Source organism: Micropterus salmoides, unplaced genomic scaffold (genome assembly GCF_014851395.1).
Source record: "Micropterus salmoides isolate LMB-PRFRI ecotype aquatic unplaced genomic scaffold, ASM1485139v1 Ms_hic_scaffold_1, whole genome shotgun sequence".
NCBI classification, from domain to species: domain Eukaryota; kingdom Metazoa; phylum Chordata; class Actinopteri; order Centrarchiformes; family Centrarchidae; genus Micropterus; species Micropterus salmoides.
The window spans coordinates 61,809,882-61,829,276 of NW_024040040.1; the positions used below are offsets into that span (position 1 = coordinate 61,809,882).

The following is a 19,395-nucleotide window of genomic DNA, read 5'->3' on the forward strand; positions in this document are numbered from 1 at the left end:
CCACATGTGACAGCACACCGCCCTGGATTAGCTCCTGTAAGCCTATTAAAGGGGTCTGGACTAGGTGGGCCAGCACAGACTACACTTCACTCCCTGCACACAGCGATGCAGCGTGGCCAGTTTGAAAGTGAGAGGTCACAGGTCCACAATAGGCCATGTGTCCCGCTGGAGAGTCCTTGAGCCAGAGAATCACTTGGCAGAATCATGTAAAATCCTGAATAAAATGTGTAAAAGATATTTATTAGAGGCCTTATGGATTCAGGCACAAAACTGCAACAACACAAAGACAAATGCTGTTGTGTTGTAACTTTAATTCAACAGGTTACAAGTAGTGGACAACGGTATAAGACAAAAACAAACTAAATGAAAAGAGACTGGAGCACCACAGCTCCAAAGTCCACCGTCTGTTCACATCTTCCCGCCCTCCTGTGGCTCCCTGTACCCGTCCGGCGGCAGCAGCGGGCTGAAGCGCAGCAGCGGGAGGTCCATGGCCGGGCGGCGCTCCTTAATCTGGGGCCAGTCCTCCCTAAAGCCCCGGACAGGTGGGGGTGGAGGGGGCAGGTCAGAGTCAGCTGGGGTGGAGTAGATGTCATCGTGATGGTGGTTGTTGTTGTTGTTGAGGTCAGGAGGAGACATGCTGCAGTCGCTGTGGCAGCGAACCAAGAAGGCCCCCCGGTGGTGACGGTGGTACAGCAAGGCGGCCGCCGCCAGCAGCATCAGGATGAGGGAGCTGAGCAGGAAGAAAAGCACGTAGACGCCTTTACTCTCAGCAGACAGGCCTGAGCTGCAACCTGCAGGCAAACAACAGGAAGTCAGCAGTTGGTCGCCTCTGGATCTTTGCATTTGGTTTAGTCTAAATAAAGCAGTATGGCTGGGAGTTTGTTAACCTGCATACCTGCAGCGTGCACATCAACACACACAGTTCCTCCTGATCCCTGGCGGGATTTGTCCTGGAAGCCCGGCCTGCAGCGGCACGAGTACGAACCAAACCGGTTCACACAGTCTGCGTTAAGGTCACACAGCACCAGGTGTGTCTGACACTCGTTTACATCTGAAATACACACAAAGGGAGACGAGAGACACGAAGATCATGTTTTAATCTCCTCTATTGGGGTTCAGTTCCCTCTGTGTGTTAGTTTGCAGAATATCTTAGTAGGCTACTACAACAAATTTAAAGGAATTTGAGGAAAAAATTATTTCCTGTTCTTCAAATTTACTACCATCTCTGTTTTAATGTGTACAGTAGATGTTTCAGGGACATGTTCTTTTGAAATGTTTATTTTGGGTGTTCTGGAATAAAATCATGAATATTTGAGTACATACAACTATTAAAATATGAAAAAGACATGTGAAATACGTTTTAAAAAGGTAACATTAACAAAAAATGTGTCCTACAATATGCCATTTTAAATCATTTTAGTTAAAAAAAATGTTGTGCTCTTTATTTAAGGTTTTATTTCAACTAACATAACAGAAGGTCAGGGGTCACATGACTAGAGTTAATGTGAGGACATAACCATGGCATTATGGGTGAGAGACCATGTGGATGCAGAGCACTGACACACAGTTTCCAGCAAGTTTCCATTATTTACCCTTTACAGTGGCCTGTTCATTAGTTTCCACTTCATCTGATTACTGGATCACATTTTCAAAGCGCAAAAGCTGATCAAGGCCAATGGATTCTGAAGGATTTCTTGTCCACCTTTACACAGTTTTGGGGGATGGTATCTCCCATTTTCCCCCCTGACAGTTTATGTTGAGTTTTTTTCTTATTCAAATCACTGGTGTAAGATTAGAGAGTATCGTGTGTTCAGATTGTAAAGCCCTCTCAGACAAATTTGTGATTTGGGACTATGTGAAAAGATATGGAGAACTAGAATATGATTGTATTTTCAAGCCGTTTTGTATTCAGTCTTGTGGACTTTCACAATGAGACTTGGAATGAATGAGCACATTTACTCAAGTACTTTAATACCCAAGTAAAAATTTGAAATACTTGTACTTTAACTTGACTATTGAAGAGGTTTTGCCATTTCTACTCCACTACAGAAGGCAAATATTGTATTGCGCTACATTTATCTTACCCCTTTAGTTACTATTTTCCAAAATACAATTTTTCATCTCCTTTCTTGGCAGTGCAAACCAGGCATCTCCAGATGTTTGTGCTAAACTAAAGGATGAATGAAGTGTTCCTTTATTGGCTGAGAAAATCCTCCTCCTTCAGCTTCATTAACTATTTAAAGCCCCTCTTGGATGAAAATTTTTCCTGAGCTTATGCGGTTCTCACAGGATGGTGATGCTACATCCACATTATGATCTTGTAAAATATGATGTATTGCTGTAGATTAAACTACCCAACAGAATATAAAAGTTAAAATGAGCTCAACCTTAAACATCTACAGCAGTAAAATGCAACATCCACATTATTGCAGCGGGAATATTAATCCAGAAACACAGACAGGAACACCTAAATAAGATTTTCAATGCAGTACTTTTAATTGTAGTGGAGTATTAGTACGATTACTTAATTAAAGGAACTGAATACTTCTTTCACGCTGTGCGTGAACACATTAATGTTGGCAGTGTTAATTTAAGTACTAAAACGCTCCACAGTAACATTTTCTCTCTGTTTCGTACTGGAGGCTTGAGCCCCGCTGTACCTGCAGTCGACACAGAGGTGATGACAGCGTGCTTGTCGTTTCCTCTGACGCTGATGTCCCTGGAGATGAGGCCCTGCAACTCGGAGTGGACGGCCCTGTGGACATGCGGACCTCCAGGCCCCTGTCCGATCTGCAACCAGAGGATGTACAGCACGCCAGCACTCAGCCTGCACACATATAACCAGGATGCATCACAGCATGTCGACAGACAGTCCTGAACAAGCCAGTCAGTGGCCCTCGAGTTCAGATTGTCCCCCCCCCCCCACACACACTAGCTGCTCTAGAATCATTTCCAATTTTTACCTAAACATTTACGCTAGAAACTGATAGAAAAGGGAGTTTCATTTCAGAAAAAAACTTTTCTTGCATCTCTCTTTAGTGGGAGGAAGATGCAAATGAAGGAAAGCATGGACGCGAACGACCCATCAAGATCTGTAAAACCTCACTTTCATTTGTTTTAGGAGACTGATTTCATCACTGTGTGCGCGCTCTATTCCAAACATATTCAAACTTCCACTGCAGCTTGTATTTCAGCAGTTTTGTGAAACTCTTGCGCACCAACCTTTTTATTCTTTTAGAAGACATGGACAGCGGTGTGTGCAGAGCCTCCAGCTGCTTGCTGATCTACAGAGACACAACTTCACTTCAGGTATCGCCGACGCTGTCGTTTCTTTCTGATAAATCTTAATATCTTAATGTGTTTGCTCTGTCGTCAAGAACATACCAGAGATTTTACTGACAGCAGCAGTGACCTGACCAGGTTGTCCCAGGACTCTTTCAAATCCTCACTCAGATTCACTTCAACAGCCACTTCAAACAGGGGATCTGTCAGGGACCAAAATCGTGAAGTACCAAAATAAAGCATCAACAGTACAATGATGCTAAAGCAACACTACAGTCTGAGCAGCATTTTGGCACCATGTAAATAAATCTGTCTTACATCTGATCAAGTGAAAATATAAAATACATTCATATTAAAATTTGATCCCAACATCATGTGTCTCATTTGGATACCAATGATTTAGTCAGTTCAGCATATAATGCGTCTGATGTGTTGTGTAATACAAATGTCATCCCAGAAAAGAAATAGAAAAGACATTTTTACGTCCTGTGAAGTTATACATTTTTAAGTCAAACACTCACCGCCAGGAAGATGTGGAATTTCAGAGTGATTTCTAACGTTGACTACAAGAGAGAAACAAAGTCAAACATATTTAAGATAAATGTTTCTGCTGAGGAAGAATTCAAAATCACATCAGGTATGGCAGGACAGCTGGGGCTCTACGGGCTGTCAACACACACACTGATTTTGTTGTCCGTTTATTTAGTTGCAGTTTGTAAATGGATCATTTAAGATTGTCTTTAGAAAGAACAGTTAAGAAAAAGCTCTTTTTGTTTTGCAAATTTACAGTGACACTGAAAATGTATATCATTTTAAAACCATAGTTAAGACAATCAAGTGTGCCATCTCTGACTTATTCAAAAACACCTGAAGAGTGTTTTGTTTCATGTTTTTTTTTTTTTTTAATTGTTCATAAATTCTTTTTAAAAAAGTATTTTCCGTGTTCTTGTGAAATGGATAGTGTATTTTATGTAGTTGTGATAACACCTGCCCAGGGACTACAGTCGAACACTAGCCAAGCTGGCTAAACTGGCACATTTACAGAAATCCGTCTCTGTAACCTTAAACTGTATAAATAAAAATATTGCCTGTGAAGTTTAACTAATTAACATTTTTGCATCTATTTTAAAAAGCATGCAGACGTTAAATATCCAGTTTGGCTGTGTTTGAGATCACAGTGTGAACTGGATCCAAAGTTTCCTGCATCAACAAGCAGAATTATTAAATTAAATATCCGACAGCACGTCTGGCCAAGTATCAGCGGTTCATGTGAAAAGGTTAACCTACTAAAAACACTCGTGTACTCACGGTTCCTTCTGTGTTCCGACAGCGGCTCCAACATATTGGGGTGAGGATGGGTCTGCTCAGCGCCCTCTCGTTCGCCCTCGCTGACCTCCGTCCTGTTCTCACCCTCTGCAGCTTGTTCTGAACCATCGGCAGCCTTCTCCCCCTCCGACAGGCTGTGTATGCTGCCTTCATCCTCTGGAACAGCAGCTTCCTCTGTTGGGACTGAAGCTTCCTCAACATTGCTTTGTTCTGCAGTCTGGGTGCTCCTGGTGGGCTGGAGCTCCTGGTTTTCAGTGCCATGTTGCTGTTGTGTATACTCAGGATGGACGGTCGAGTTTGACTGGCCTGAAGGGGTTTGAACGGCACGTTTTTCCCATCGAGAGGTCCCCTGTGTGGGTGCTGGCACTGTTGGCACGGCTGTGAACTGGTAGGCGTCGTTGTGGTTCTCCAAGGCTGGATGATGGTTTTCACCCACCTGAGTGAAGATGGAAGAATTTCAAAGTACATACTACTTATCTGGGCTACTAACAGAAGAACAAAATGCAGATAAATACTGGAAAAAGAGGTATGATTACACTGGATGATGTGATTTATTAAACAAAGTCATCAAATCTGATCCTAGAAATACTTGGTCAGGTACCTGTAGCTCATGATTGATCATTTAAACTTCATGTTGGTGTATTATTGCCATAACTTCTCACTTCTTGTGCTACTGTTACACTATGTTTCAGCATTTATCATCATGCAACAGTAGAGGTGATTATTAATGATCAGGTCAGGTATATGAAAAGGAGCAAGACACCATGAGAGCTGAGGGTTTTGCCTTGTGTCCACCCACCTCACTGTCTGTGGTCTCCTCTGGCTCCCAGGGCAGCTCAGGCATCACGGCTGAAGGCTGATCATAATACTCATACATGAGATCAGAATTTGCAGGTGACGGAGCACCATTCAGAACGGGGTCAAATTCATTTAAGTCCATGTGGCCAAGAGGTTCTGACTTCCTGTTTTGCTCTTTGAATCCTTCCTGTGGTTTGTAAAGCACCGGCGGCCCAAACGCTTGGTAGCGGCCATAGAAGCCCCTGTAGAGCGGGCTGGGCCAGCCGCCGATCAGCAGCACCACATGCAGTGTGTTGGAGAAGGAGGTGTACTTGGCCTCGTGCCAGCACTTCTGCAGGACCTTGTGACCCCTAAAGCGTCCAGTGGGCTCATCCACGTGGACCTGGTCCTGTTTGAGGTGGCAGGTGTCATCTGGGGTCATGTCCTCCAGGTGGAGATGGATCCTCTTTCTAGGATCCACCTGGATTGTCCAGTTGCACCACAGAGGTGGGTTGGAGCAAAGGTAGTCGGGGGAGAAAAAGGCGCCGCTGTCGCCCTGCAGCAGCTGGTGGCAGCTCCGCAGGGCGAAGAACGCGCCGTTGTCACCCCCCTGATCATCTGAGGAAGAAACAGACCAGGTTTAGGTAAACAACAGTGCAGTACATGTTCCAGTTCACTTCAAACACATGTGAGGCGTTTTTTAAATTACCAACCATTTCCCAAAGCATCTCCAATGTTTAGGTTTATTTGTAACCCTCCAGGTAGTCAGTGCTTTCATTTCAGTGCAGCGTGAAACTCAACTTGAAGAGACTTGAGTTTGTGGTACGGGAATGGTTTTAAAAACTATTCAGATTTTCAAGTATAAAAGTTAAAAACTGCAACATTTTACATGCAGGAAGTGACTAAATTCACATTCTCCTCCCCGTTTTTTGCTCATTGTTTGTTCTTTGAGTTTGAAGTTCATACCATGCAAAACACAGTGCCTTCATTAGACTTTTTAAAAAGGATGTTTTTTTTAAATGTCAACAAATCCCGTGAAAATAACAAAACCAACAGTGTGTTGCTCTCAATACTTCATGAATCTGACTTCCTTACTCTGTCTGTGGCTCTCAGTTCAAGCCCATTGGGTCCTACTGAAGACCTAAATAAATAAACCAAACAGGAGGAAATTTTGGAGGTGGATGGATCCACATGTGGTGCTGTAGTGAGTATTTGTGGCAGCAGGACGGTAAATGTGGGATTGAGTCAGAATAAACTACAGAGTGTGTTCATGGTGTTGAAGGAACATGTCATGCAAGCGAACTGCAAGTCAGGGTAATGTTACTCATCTGACCAAATGAAGAACAGGGCACTAGTTTTTAATGAAAACCAGAGTGAATGGAGAAGTCAAAGTACAGCTTCACATGAAATCAAGACATGTGGGGAAACGAGGAAAAAAAGGTGAAGCAATGCTTGTAAAAGTGTCACAAAGCTCAACAATGTTCCTGTTCTTTACTTCTCTGTTACGCTTTTGTTTTATTGAGCTTTACTTACAAGTAAAAATTTTAAATACTGTTATATTTATTAATGCCTATAAATTGCCTCCATTTCTTTATTTGCATTCTCACCAGGCCATTGGTTTTTAGATTTTTCAAAACAGGTGACAAGGGGGAGGGAGAGATCACCGTGATCAACTTTAATGCCAAACTTCATGCGTGGATTAGTAAACACTGAGATAAGGTTTGGGGCCTTTCAGCTGATTGCATTGATGTTTTTCTAAAAGTTTAACCAGTTTCTGCGAACATTGTCACCGTGGAGACGTGTTTTTGCAGAGTCTGTTTCTTTACCTTTACAGGTCTGCTCATAACCTGAAGCTGAATGTTGATTTTCAAAATGCACAGAGAGGAAGAGTAAAGCCACACATTCACATTCAAAACCCCAAAAGCCCCACACTTTCAGCTGAGTCTCACCTGGAAGCGTGTTGGCTTCTTCTCTGTTCACCTGCAAACAACAAGAAAGCAACACACAGAATTATAATGCACAAATTCTAAAGTAAAAAAACTAATTGTTTTCACAGAGAGGACAGCAGTTTACCTGTGAGTCACAGTGTTTCCAAAATATACCAAATATCATCAGAAATATGAGCAGCACACTTTTAAAGTTGTTCTTTCGCTGCATTTTACTACCAAAGCTTTGTCTGTTAAACGACTTACATTTGTGAAAAAAATAAGTTGGCCCTCAAAGCTTCAGTTAAACTGCTGTTTTGCTTTCCTGTCTGAGCAGGTGAACTTCATCAAGTAGCTGATTGAGTTTCCTTTTGCTGGATGTTGGTATGAGATATGTCCACCAGAGGGCCCCGTTGTATCTTACAGTCAGTCTTCTCATTCTTCTCCTCAGCTTAAAGCTCAAGTTTACTCTTTATTTTTACACTTAGAAATGATGTAGATGTACTGGCTAACTATTTCCGCATTCATTCCTTTACAGAAAGAAGAAATTGTCAGTTGTTATAGCCTAAAATAAGACAAAAAAAAGGTCTATAACCATATAAATGAAACTAAAGGTGTTTTACATTAAGAGAAAAATATTGTAAAGCATTTGCTTACTTTTCATTTGTACTGTACAAAATAATCAAAAATAGAGTCAAATCAATTTAATGTAGATCAGAACTTTATCTATAAAAGACAAAAATAAATACAAGAAACAAACACAAGAGATTTTTTTTAGCTTTACTAATGAGAAAGACTTGTAATAACCAAAACAATATTAACAAATGACAGAAAAGAGGACATGACTCAGCCTTACTCAAAAGTTTGCCCTTGAAAATCTGTTTTTGCATGTGAACTCATTTTATCGCTCACAAACAATTATACAAATATACGTATATACACAGGTTGAATGCCCGGTAACAGCAGCAACATCCCAGCTGGGACGTTAAAAACAATTAACACGTTTTGGAACTACTGTACAAATGTAAAAATTTTAGTTAAAAGGGTTTGTGGAAATGTGTGTCGTCAGTAAGGCATTTTGTTCTGTAACTTAAAGATCAGAGGGTATCCCCTTGGTTTGTGTGCTTTTGGCTCATGGACGCGAAAGCAATGCTGCAGATTTAGGAACCACAGTAGTCATTTTACTGTAGAAAAATATAATTGCTATGCTGAAGCTTCCTCCCGCTGGATATTAAGTATTTGAAGCGGTTTGTCTTTAATATAAAGTGAAAATTAAAAGGGAACATAAAGATCTCCTGAAGCAGAGGAATGGTAGGTAGCAGATCTCTAAAAAGATTATTCCAGTTGGATGGAGCTGGAACGACCTGCGTCTGACTTTCACTTTGAAAGTTCTGGGAATTAAGGAATGTCGGATATGTCCGAGTGGATATGAAGATCTATGTAAAACCAAAAACTGTTTCAAATAGGAAGGACGATTAAATTAAATTAACATTTGAAGATGAACTGAACCCTTGAAACAAATTTGAGTTCTATATGGACCCAAAACAAATCTACAGAGAAAACATTAAGGCCTAAGATCCACTGTGGAAGTAATGGGACACCCCTGTTCCAGTACTTTTGAGAGGGAGCTGTTTTCATGGTGTGGTCTTTAATTCTAGATAACAGTTCTTCCAACAGTTTGTGTTTGGTCTTTTCCTGTTTCAATGTAAACAACGCCCACGTGCACAAAGCCAGCTCCATAAAGAAATGGTTTTTCCAGTTTGGTGTGGAAGAACTTCACTGGTCCGCACAGAGCCCTGACCTCAACCCTCTCGCACACCTTTGGGATGAACTAGAACGGAGATTGCGAGCCAGACCCTCTCGTCCAACATTAGTGACTTACAGTGAGATGTCTTATAAGTAATGTGTAGGGGTCCCAGTACTTTTGTCCCTATAGAGAAAATGTCAAGACGTGTTGCGATAGACAATTTCAGCATAATCAATAAGTGTCAATACAGAGTCCTAGATATTTGAACGGATCTACTTCCTCAAGGGGTGATCCTTCATCAAAATCCATTATATTAAGGGATATGAAATATATGAATGAATTGTTGTTACAAAACCAATTTTGAACCGAGGTAAAATCAAACTGTTAAGCATTCAGGATTTAAGATATTTTAAATTTTTCTACGAAAACAAAAAAACCCCCGATATTAACAAACAACAGAAAAGAGACCATGGCTCAATAATGACTTTATAACACAGCTTGTGGAAAAGAAAACAACAAATAAAGTTGACTCAAAAATTTTGATGACTTTACTAACACAGAGGTTCTGAGGTTCGGACTTGAGGATTTACAGTCAAACTTGCAAGCAAACATTGAACAAAGATGAGTGAAGGTGTTCACTGGCAGTCCAGCTCAGGGTGTGTAATCCACGGCCAGATCGTCAACATCTCCTGTGGCGTCCTGCTGTGAACCAGCATCAAGCCCCTGTGGATGCAGGGGTTGTACCTGTTCTTCTCCTCAATGTCAAAAGTCTTGAAGCCACTGTGCACCTCAGGAACCAGGCCCAGCTTTTTCAGACACATCCCCGTATAAACATCGTCAATGGGATAAAAGACTACTTGCTGAGATATATTGTAGAGGCGTAGTGCCAACTCCCCAGAGAACAGATACCCTCCGCCTCCTGCGTAAGGCGGGTACTGCCCTTCAAACACACTCTCTGGGATAAAGTACTTGAGTTTCCGGTCTCTGTGTGGATATGCGTTACTGATAACGTCACCTATGAACAAATCTTTGGCCTTGACTTCTGATAGGCCTTCCAGGTGGTCAATTACTCGTAAGGTGTTGACGAAGACATCATCATCACCCTTGAGGATGTACTTAGCGTGGGGACAGTTTTGGCTGAACCACTCCAGGAAGAGGACCTCCTTCAGGGTGAGGTTGAAGAAGGTGTCCCTGTAGTCCCATTGGAGGAGGTCTTTGTGAAGCGCCGCCTCGTGGCCCAGCATCCCCACAAGGTCTGGGAAGTGGTCCACCGCCAAGGTGTTGCCAAGCAAGAACACTGTAACCACAGTCTGATTGGCTATGACGCCCGCCCGTCCCCACGTTTCACGAATGGCCTGCCGCCGGTCAAAATGCGGGATGAGTGACTTGACCGCCAGCAGCAGGAAGGGTTTCTCATCACAGATATGGAGTTGATTTATGAGCATGGGGTATGTCCTGCAGCGCATGTACAAAAGAAAATCCTGGAAGCGCTGCGGCAGGGAGTTGTAGTCCAAGATTTGTGTGGGGACTCTGTAGTCTGGTTCACAGGGGTTGAGGGGCCCGGTGTCATTCAACCAATCCGGCAGCTCAACGAGAGAGTCGCTGGAGATGAAAGAGTTGACAATGGGGTTATGAAGGAGGTCCAAGCGCTGCTGCTCCTTGTTCCAGAAAGTTTTGCTCAGTTCATGTTGGTGCCAAAATCTCTTGGATGGGATTTTAATCTTCTGGCTGTCACTTTTGTTATGCCGGAGATTCCACGACACGCCCATCAGAACGCAGACGAAGATGTTGAGCATCATCATCACACAGAGCATCCTCACTTTTCTGCGGGCCACAGGCATGTTGCCTCTGCTCTGCATCTACATAAAGGACAACAAATACATTTTAAAAATCAACACGAAACAGGCACAAATCTGCAGTATTGTGGCCTCAGCGGTCAGACTTACAACAAAGCCGGGATATAAAGGGACATTTGGAAACATAGAGACAGCTTGGTTGACCCTGAAGCCTTTAGCAAGAAAAAGACTGGAAGAATCTGGAAGTTCAATGGATTTCCCCTCGTTTGGTTTCAGAGCTCAGACCGGCTGCATAAGGGCCGCATTTTTACCTCTAATCCTGCAAGAATGAGCCCATGAACATTTTTTCCTCCCTCTCCTTCTCCTCTCCCTTCAACAATGACAGACGCGAATCACACATTTCCAATTCAGCCGTGCACATGATGCCAGTTTACTGGCAGCAGTCTTCATCATTGTGTACTGACTGCACAAACAATAGAGCACACAACTTTTTCAACATGAGGTTGCAGCGCAAATAAGGTTTTTCAGTTAGTTTAACTTAAATACATGTAGAAAATGTACACCTTTCACATTAATAGATATACCACTTGATGTCACTGTTGTAGCACCTTAGCACTACTAAGTCACAAACCTATTTGTTCAGATAAGATAAATTCATATGTATTTATCAATTTTCACTAAGCTAAGAAATACAGCAAATACAGCATGGCTTATTTTTACTGACGCACAGGAAAGTTACATACAAAAACATCATAATCGTGCTCTCCTTTATGTTCTCCTCATTTAGTTGGACCAAAAGTCTCCATGGTGCTACTAGTTAATAGTTTAACGTAACATAGGGTGTTGGCTTTCAGTCTAGTGTTCAATCCACGAGTAGCTACTGAAGGTAAACATAACAATAGTCATTAGCTAAAAGAAATGCAGCAACAAATCCTCCTTCATGATGTTCAATTGTTGTTGAAACTGTTTGAAAGAGTTTTTTATTCAATTTTATGGTAATTTTAGAGGCTGTAGTTTGTGGTACTGTTAAACTGTATTGCAGAGTTTCTAATATATGATACTGACATATACGTTCTCTTCCCGGGACGTCAAATGCAGATGCTTTGTATTTGATGCATGAGGTACCCTTCAGCGTCCGTATGAAATGCCTTTTTAAGATGTGAAATGGTAGCAGTTTGTTTAGTTACTTGGTTGGGTTTACGAAAAGATCATGGTTTTGGTAGTTTAGTTTAGGAAATGATCATGGTTTTGGTAGTTTAGTTTAGGAAAGGATCATGGTTTTGGTGGTTAGGTTTAGGAAATGATCATGGTTTTGGTGGTTAGGTTTAGGAAAGGATCATGGTTTTGGTGGTTAGGTTTAGGAAATGATCATGGTTTTGGTGGTTAGGTTTAGGAAATGATCATGGTTTTGGTGGTTAGGTTTAGGAAATAATCATGGTTTTGGTGGTTAGGTTTAGGAAAGGATCATGGTTTTGGTGGTTAGGTTTAGGAAATGATCATGGTTTTGGTGGTTAGGTTTAGGAAATGATCATGGTTTTGGTGGTTAGGTTTAGGAAATGATCATGGTTTTGGTGGTTAGGTTTAGGAAATAATCATGGTTTTGGTGGTTAGGTTTAAGAAAGGATCATGGTTTTGGTGGTTAGGTTTAAGAAAGGATCATGGTTTTGGTGGTTAGGTTTAGGAAACGATCATGGTTTTGGTGGTTAGGTTTAGGAAACGATCATGGTTTTGGTGGTTAGGTTTAGGAAACGATCATGGTTTTGGTGGTTAGGTTTAGGAAACGATCATGGTTTTGGTGGTTAGGTTTAGGAAATAATCGTGGTTTTGGTGGTTAGGTTTAGGAAATGATCATGGTTTTGGTGGTTAGGTTTAGGAAATAATCGTGGTTTTGGTGGTTAGGTTTAGGAAATGATCATGGTTTTGGTGGTTAGGTTTAGGAAATGATCATGGTTTTGGTGGTTAGGTTTAGGAAATGATCATGGTTTTGGTGGTTAGGTTTAGGAAATGATCATGGTTTTGGTGGTTAGGTTTAGGAAAGGATCATGGTTTTGGTGGTTAGGTTTAGGAAAGGATCATGGTTTTGGTGGTTAGGTTTAGGAAAGGATCATGGTTTTGGTGGTTAGGTTTAGGAAATGATCATGGTTTTGGTGGTTATGTTTAGGACATAATCATGGTTTTGGTGGTTAGGTTTAGGAAATAATCATGGTTTTGGTGGTTATGTTTAGGAAATGATCATGGTTTTGGTGGTTAGGTTTAGGAAAGGATCATGGTTTTGGTGGTTAGGTTTAGGAAAGGATCATGGTTTTGGTGGTTAGGTTTAGGAAAGGATCATGGTTTTGGTGGTTAGGTTTAGGAAATGATCATGGTTTTGGTGGTTAGGTTTAGGAAATGATCATGGTTTTGGTGGTTAGGTTTAGGAAAGGATCATGGTTTTGGTGGTTAGGTTTAGGAAAGGATCATGGTTTTGGTGGTTATGTTTAGGAAATGATCATGGTTTTGGTGGTTAGGTTTAGGAAATGATCATGGTTTTGGTGGTTAGGTTTAGGAAAGGATCATGGTTTTGGTGGTTATGTTTAGGAAATGATCATGGTTTTGGTGGTTAGGTTTAGGAAATGATCATGGTTTTGGTGGTTAGGTTTAGGAAAGGATCATGGTTTTGGTGGTTAGGTTTAGGAAATGATCATGGTTTTGATGGTTAGGTTTAGGAAAGGATCATGGTTTTGGTTGTTAGGTTTAGGAAAAGATCATCGTTTTGGTTAGGTTTTGGCACCAAAACTACTTGGTGACTATACTAGGTGACGCAGATGGTTTACAGTGGAGTTAGTTGAAAGCCTTAGGTGTCTCATATGGACTCTGAAGGGTACCTTGTGTGTTGCTTTGTCAAAGCGTCGGTATTTGATGCCCTAAGATGAGAATGGGCTGGACACCTTGTCATGTATTGTCAGACATATATTACCTGAGACTGGTGTGAAGATGATTGATCCGTTGGGTCTGGTGGAGACTCAGACCTCTCCTGGTCTCATAGGGGTGTGCTGCAGGGCGGAGAAGGACGTCTCCGAGAAGATCCGGCATGTTATTTCTGGAGCCATCTGGAGTTTAACACAGTGACACCAGGAAGAAGCTGAATGAACAGAACTGATTAAACTCTCTGTAATTATTATACAGAGACTACAAGAATGTTAGTTGTAACAGTGGCGTAAGACAAGCAGTAATACCAAATTGTAAAAATACTCTATAAAGTACAAGTACTGCATTCTAAATATTACTTGAGTAAAAGTATGTAAGTATTAGCATTATAATATACTTAACGTACCAAAAGTACTCATTATGCTGAATGGCCCATTTGATATTAAGATATATTATATGATTTATGGATTATAATTAGTGATACATTGTGTGTAAGGTGAAATTTTACTTCAACTATTTTATATACTGCCATGTAGCTTAAACCATAACAATACATCATAACTTATTAGTCAATGTATATATTGTATTAATAATCTGAAAAGTAACTAGGAACTAAAAACGGTCAAATAAATGTAGAGTAAAAAGTAGGGCTGAAACAATTCATCAATTAAATCGATTTTTATTACTGTCGCACTTCGCGGTACGCGACGTGATTATGATGGAGCTGTTTGCAAAGTGGAGGAAGAGAGAGAAAAAAGCGAGGGAAGAAAATGTCCAAAGTATGGGATTATTTCAAGCTAAAGAAAACAACAAGTCTGGAATGTTGCAGTCCATCCACTGTAAAACGAAACTTATGTCGCCTACCAAAAGCACGACGGCGCCTGATCAGAAAGCACCCGGTGTTCTGCCAGCGGATCACAGACAAGCTAACAGTAACAGTAACTTTAGCATTTAACTGAAATCATGATTGATTGTTAAGTTGAAGGCTAGCCAAAGTAAGCCGCAGACCTCAGCTGAAAATGTGCACATGTGCGTTTGTTGTTGCCGCCGCCAAGCAAAAGTACTTCTTAAACGGCGCCATCAATGAATCGTTGAAATAATCTATAGAAGCTTCGAGTACTAAAATCATCGTTAGCTTCAGCCCTAGTAAAAAGTAGTAGAGAGGTATAATGTCACACATTCACACTGTCAACATTTACTGGTCATGCCAAATGAAAGAAGGAAGTCTTGGGAAATTTTGTATTTAATACAATTCATATCTTATCTAATTACAGAGTTGTAGACTGTTGAATAAAGACTGTGCACTGCATCGGGTAAGTTGTCACTCTGGATAGTCAACAAATAAGAACACAATACTCCTACTGTCTAATGTTTGGAACCGATGTGAACAGTGGGGTTGGAACAACAGAATAATTATGCCAGAATAATTCTTTGACATAATTGAGTCCATCAATGGACAGATGAGATTTGGGATTATCCAGAAGGAGTTAACAGGGCTTCTCCTTAGAATACTTTATACACAGAACAAAATTATAAACGCAACATTGTGGTTTTTGCCCCCATTGATCATGCAGGAATGTCCACCAGAGCTGTTGCCCATGAACTGAATGTTCATTTCTCTACCATAAGCCGTCTCCAAAGGCGTTTCACAGAATTTGTCAGTACATCCAACCGGCCTCACAACCGCAGACCTCGTGTAACCACACCAGCCCAGGACCTCCACATCCAGCATCTTCACCTCCAGCCACCCGGACAGCTGCTGCAACAATCGGTTTGCATAACCAAAGAATTTCTGCACAAACTGTCAGGAACCGTCTCAGGGAAGCTCATCTGCATGCTCGTGGAGCTCATCGGGGTCTCGACCTGACCGCAACTTCGCACAGCCATTGAAGAGGACTGGACCAACATTCCACAGGCCACAATCAACAACCTGATCAACTCTATGTGAAGGAGATGTGTGAGGCAAATGGTGGTCACACCAGATACTGACTGGTTTCTGGACCTCCCCGGACCCCACCGATACAGTAAAACTGCACATTTTCGGCATTGTTGTGGAAAGCATCAACATTCTCTGTTGAAGCCACTTGCCTTGATTTGGGATGATTTTTGATTAAAGAATAAGCCATAGTAAATAGCTATCAAGGTAGTACCACACTTTGGCAACTACTGACCTTGTTTTATACGGTCTATGCTACACACGCAAATTCCATCATGTCAGACGAGAGTGAGACACTCTACCCACACCCGAAAAAAGTTAGCTCACCAGGGAGGGAGTTTTTCGGATCCTGTAAAAAAGACAGGGTGTTGGTAGACATCCCAGTCTGCAGGACGTGCCCTGAATAGTGACCACAAAATGGGGGAAAAAAACACAATCCTGTTCACCCAAATTTGCCTTCACATCCTGCAGATGTCGCTACGGCAGAGAGTAAGTTGCAGTTTGTTTTTTGTTAACCCTGACACCGGAAACATTTAGGTTACAGTAAGGTCTTAGCTAGTTGTGTTGTTAAGTTAATAAAGCTAAGTTATCATGAATTGACAGTATTTTGACATCATCAAAGAAACAAGAGAGAGAGCCATGGATTCAGGGGTCAGCTCCATAATATCATTATCGTGAATTCTTTTGGCCATGATAATTCTGTAGTGAAAATCTGATGTTGTGACAGCCCAAATGTCAGGTGGTGTGCTGCCATGCTCTGTCTTTCGTTGATAATTTCAAACCGCCTTCCTTCCTTCATTCCTTCCTTTCTTCAAAAACACATTTTCTCATTGCAATTACAAATAAATACCAGGTGTATTATGCTGTCTACTATCCTTGTTGACACATGCATGTGTCTATCCACATAACATGTTTGCTAATGTTGGCTAAATCTAGAGGTTAGCTATAAAAAGACGTTATTGTCTCCTCTACTTAATGCAAAATTATGATTTTGAATATTCATATCTAACAAAGTTGTATAGCATAAAATGTAAAGTGCGAATGTTTTACTTTTGGAGGTGAAATAATAGGAAAATTGTGCTCTCTGCAGATTAGCGTGACCATGACCACATGTGAACAGGAGGTTGATCACAAAGAACAAAAAGTCACACAAAGTGGCTATTTGATTTTTGAGATTGAGCCTCTAGTGTTGGAGTTATAAACAGTGTGATAACTTACACATGTGACAACTTACCCCATTCCCCCCTACAATATTGGCTTACAAAGTGCAGCGGAGTAGAAGTATTAAGTATCATAAAATGGAAATACTCAAGAAAGGTACAAGTACCTCAAAATTGTACTTATGTACAATCCTTGAGTAAATGTACTTCATTACACCCACCTCTGGTTGATGATTCTACATGCCTTCAGACTGATGCATGAAAAATCACATAGAGGCTAAACTAGACCTGCAAAATGTCAAGGAGACAAGAAACTTTCATTTAAGGGCAAATGTTATTTACTGCCTGTTGTATTTACTTTGTAACACGTGTTTAGATTAGTGCTCCATGAATAACCAGTAAGATTATATTACAGCACCTGACCCTGTGTGCATAGTGATAGTGATTACAGCACCTGACCCCTGTGTGCATAGTGATAGTGATTACAGCACCTGACCCCTGTGTGCATAGTGATAGTGATTACAGCACCTGACCCTGTGCGCATAGCGATAGTGATCTGATAACTGTTACAGCAAGTCCTTTCAGCTCATGTCTTGATCTACAGAGCTGTTATTGAGGTATATGCATCGGAGTGTCTTTGTTGTTTTCACAGCTTTTTAAAAAGGAGAAAATGGATTCGTGCCAATTTCTCATCCAGATTGTGTGTCGCAACACTAACCACTGTAGTTTATGGTTAGAAGAAAGTCATCCCTGCCTGTGGCCATCAAACTCTTTAACTCCTCCCACAGTGTGTCAGACACTGTACTCTTTAGTCTTTATCTTGACATTGTAAGTGCTATATTTGACTTTTGTGCAATATTCGCTGTTACAATATTTAACTAATGTCAATACTCTGATTTACTCTGTCCAAATACTGCAATCTCTACACATTATCAGTACTGCTTGCTAACTATTATTATTTTTATTTCTTTAATGCCTTTTTTTTGGCAAAGTGAGCAACTGTAACTCAACAAGTCCCCCTCAGGGATCAAGAAAGTATTTATGATTAGGAATTTGATTGCTCAGAAAATTTCCTATATTTTAGTTATCTTCATCATAATTTTTTATCATTCCTTCAGAGTTAATTTCACTTGGACAACAATGCAAATGTTTTACAGTCACCACAATTGCGTCAGTTACAGTAACACACCACCTCTGACTTGTCCACATGAGATCAAGTCTATTCCTTCCTATTAAAGTTCAAGCACTAAGAAGAGCACAAGGGACTTATATGTTAAGTCATGAAACATATTTTCTACCTTTTGATTTTCACTACAACTTGTATTAACACTGAGTAATCCATGGCGTTGATATTTTAGTGGATATCTAATTTGCTGAGTCATAGGAAGTTGATTGTTTAGGAAGCTTAATAATTGTTCCTGTGATATTCCTATGATGTCCAGAGCACTTTCCTCCAATGTTTTAGATGATAATAAACGCTCGTTCACTTCAACACGTCATCCAGGTTACAGTATCCAGTGTCTACAAGCACAAAGTCAAACTGCACTTTCTGTACTTTTAGATCTCCTTCGCGATTAAACTCATTAAACCTACCGTTTAAAGCTGAGACGTGTCGGTTTATTCTGTGGCAAAAGAAACCCTTCGCTTTGGCTCCTTTCGCCCTGGTTGTGAAATAAAAGGAAGTCCAGCTGTGATCAACAGGCAGCAGCTTCTGCACCTGAACTAAAGCGCCTCCCTCATCCTCCAGGCGGCGCGTTTTGGAGAGCTTGGCGCGCACTTATCCACAAAATGTGAACTCGATTGATCGTTAATCCTCAAACCTCCGACATAAACACAAAAGTCACACATCCTCTGTTCACATGAGTGGACAAAAGAAGGAACGTACTGTGGAGACGCACCTCTCCTGGGTTTTGCGCGCGCAGTGACTCCTCCCTCAGGTTGAATGGGCGCCTTCAGCAGCTCTCAGCTGTCCGAACTGTGTGGCTGTGTTACCTGCAGGCAAGGCAAGGCATGTTTATTTGTATAGCACATTTCAACAACAAAATTTTAAACAATCACATTAAATCAGGGTAAAACAGGACAGTAAAAGTTACAGTGCAGTGTACAATCAGGGTTAAAAGCTTTAAATGGAAAATAAAAACAGGCTGAGGGGTTGAGCCAATAATTGAGTTACAATTATTCTGAAAAAAGAATAAACAGAGAAGTGTACTTAATCTACTCTCTCTAGCTAGTCTGTACTCGGGTCCACAGCAATCTTTGGGTCCACTCCAAACTCCAAAAACCCTCGGACACTACAGAGAAACCAGGACATGTCTGTCAGCAGGCCACCTGCACGTTTACAGATGGACAGAGGTTCCTGCAAATCACTCAGGCGTGAGATTTAAGACCACTTCCTTCACTCTGTTCAATCTCACTCTCATTATCTTTTCACCCAATTACCTACTCATTTCTCACCATGTAAATATTTAATTAAAAGCAATGGTAAAAATTAAAGTCTTCAGTCTTAATTTAAAAGAACTGACAGTTTCAGCAGACCTGC

At 41.1% G+C, this 19,395-nt stretch overlaps 2 protein-coding genes across 7 annotated transcripts; both read right to left on the minus strand.

Annotated features, from left to right (window-relative positions):
- Window positions 1–291: 291 nt before the first annotated feature.
- Window positions 292–7,620, minus strand: zgc:66455 (uncharacterized protein LOC393502 homolog). 3 transcript variants are annotated; one of them, XM_038734908.1, is made up of 10 exons: window positions 7,459–7,620; window positions 7,335–7,365; window positions 5,408–6,003; window positions 4,693–5,044; window positions 3,804–3,845; window positions 3,385–3,485; window positions 3,223–3,284; window positions 2,661–2,827; window positions 896–1,051; window positions 292–791 (listed from the first exon to the last, which is right to left on the minus strand). In XM_038734908.1, the coding sequence occupies exons 1-10, from the start codon at window positions 7,540–7,542 to the stop codon at window positions 409–411; spliced, it is 1,974 nt and encodes a 657-aa protein (XP_038590836.1). In that variant the 5' UTR covers window positions 7,543–7,620; the 3' UTR covers window positions 292–408. The 3 variants fall into 3 exon arrangements, with proteins under 3 accessions (XP_038590836.1, XP_038590829.1, XP_038590844.1); XM_038734901.1 differs by having other exon boundaries at window positions 4,591–5,044; XM_038734916.1 differs by having other exon boundaries at window positions 590–730; window positions 4,591–5,044.
- A 453-nt stretch (window positions 7,621–8,073) lies between these two features.
- LOC119915403 (N-acetyllactosaminide beta-1,3-N-acetylglucosaminyltransferase 2-like) lies at window positions 8,074–18,906 on the minus strand. 4 transcript variants are annotated; one of them, XM_038734951.1, is made up of 4 exons: window positions 18,450–18,731; window positions 17,078–17,144; window positions 13,810–13,942; window positions 8,074–10,916 (listed from the first exon to the last, which is right to left on the minus strand). In XM_038734951.1, exon 4 carries the CDS (start codon window positions 10,914–10,916, stop codon window positions 9,693–9,695), a length of 1,224 nt encoding a protein of 407 aa, XP_038590879.1. In that variant the 5' UTR covers window positions 13,810–13,942; window positions 17,078–17,144; window positions 18,450–18,731; the 3' UTR covers window positions 8,074–9,692. The 4 variants fall into 4 exon arrangements, with proteins under 4 accessions (XP_038590879.1, XP_038590871.1, XP_038590862.1 ...); XM_038734943.1 differs by lacking the exons at window positions 17,078–17,144; window positions 18,450–18,731 and adding an exon at window positions 18,755–18,906; XM_038734934.1 differs by lacking the exons at window positions 17,078–17,144; window positions 18,450–18,731 and adding an exon at window positions 18,742–18,906.
- Window positions 18,907–19,395: the final 489 nt, after the last annotated feature.

Coding starts and splice junctions, on each gene's coding strand:
- zgc:66455 (XM_038734901.1), bottom strand. CDS start 7,542: ATGCAGCGAAAGAACAACTTTAAAAGTGTGCTGCTCATATTTCTGATG. Junction 3,285..3,384: donor TGCTGTCAGTAAAATCTCTG/GTATGTTCTTGA, acceptor GTGTCTCTGTAG/ATCAGCAAGCAGCTGGAGGC. Junction 792..895: donor TGTTGATGTGCACGCTGCAG/GTATGCAGGTTA, acceptor GTTTGCCTGCAG/GTTGCAGCTCAGGCCTGTCT.
- LOC119915403 (XM_038734943.1), bottom strand. CDS start 10,916: ATGCAGAGCAGAGGCAACATGCCTGTGGCCCGCAGAAAAGTGAGGATG.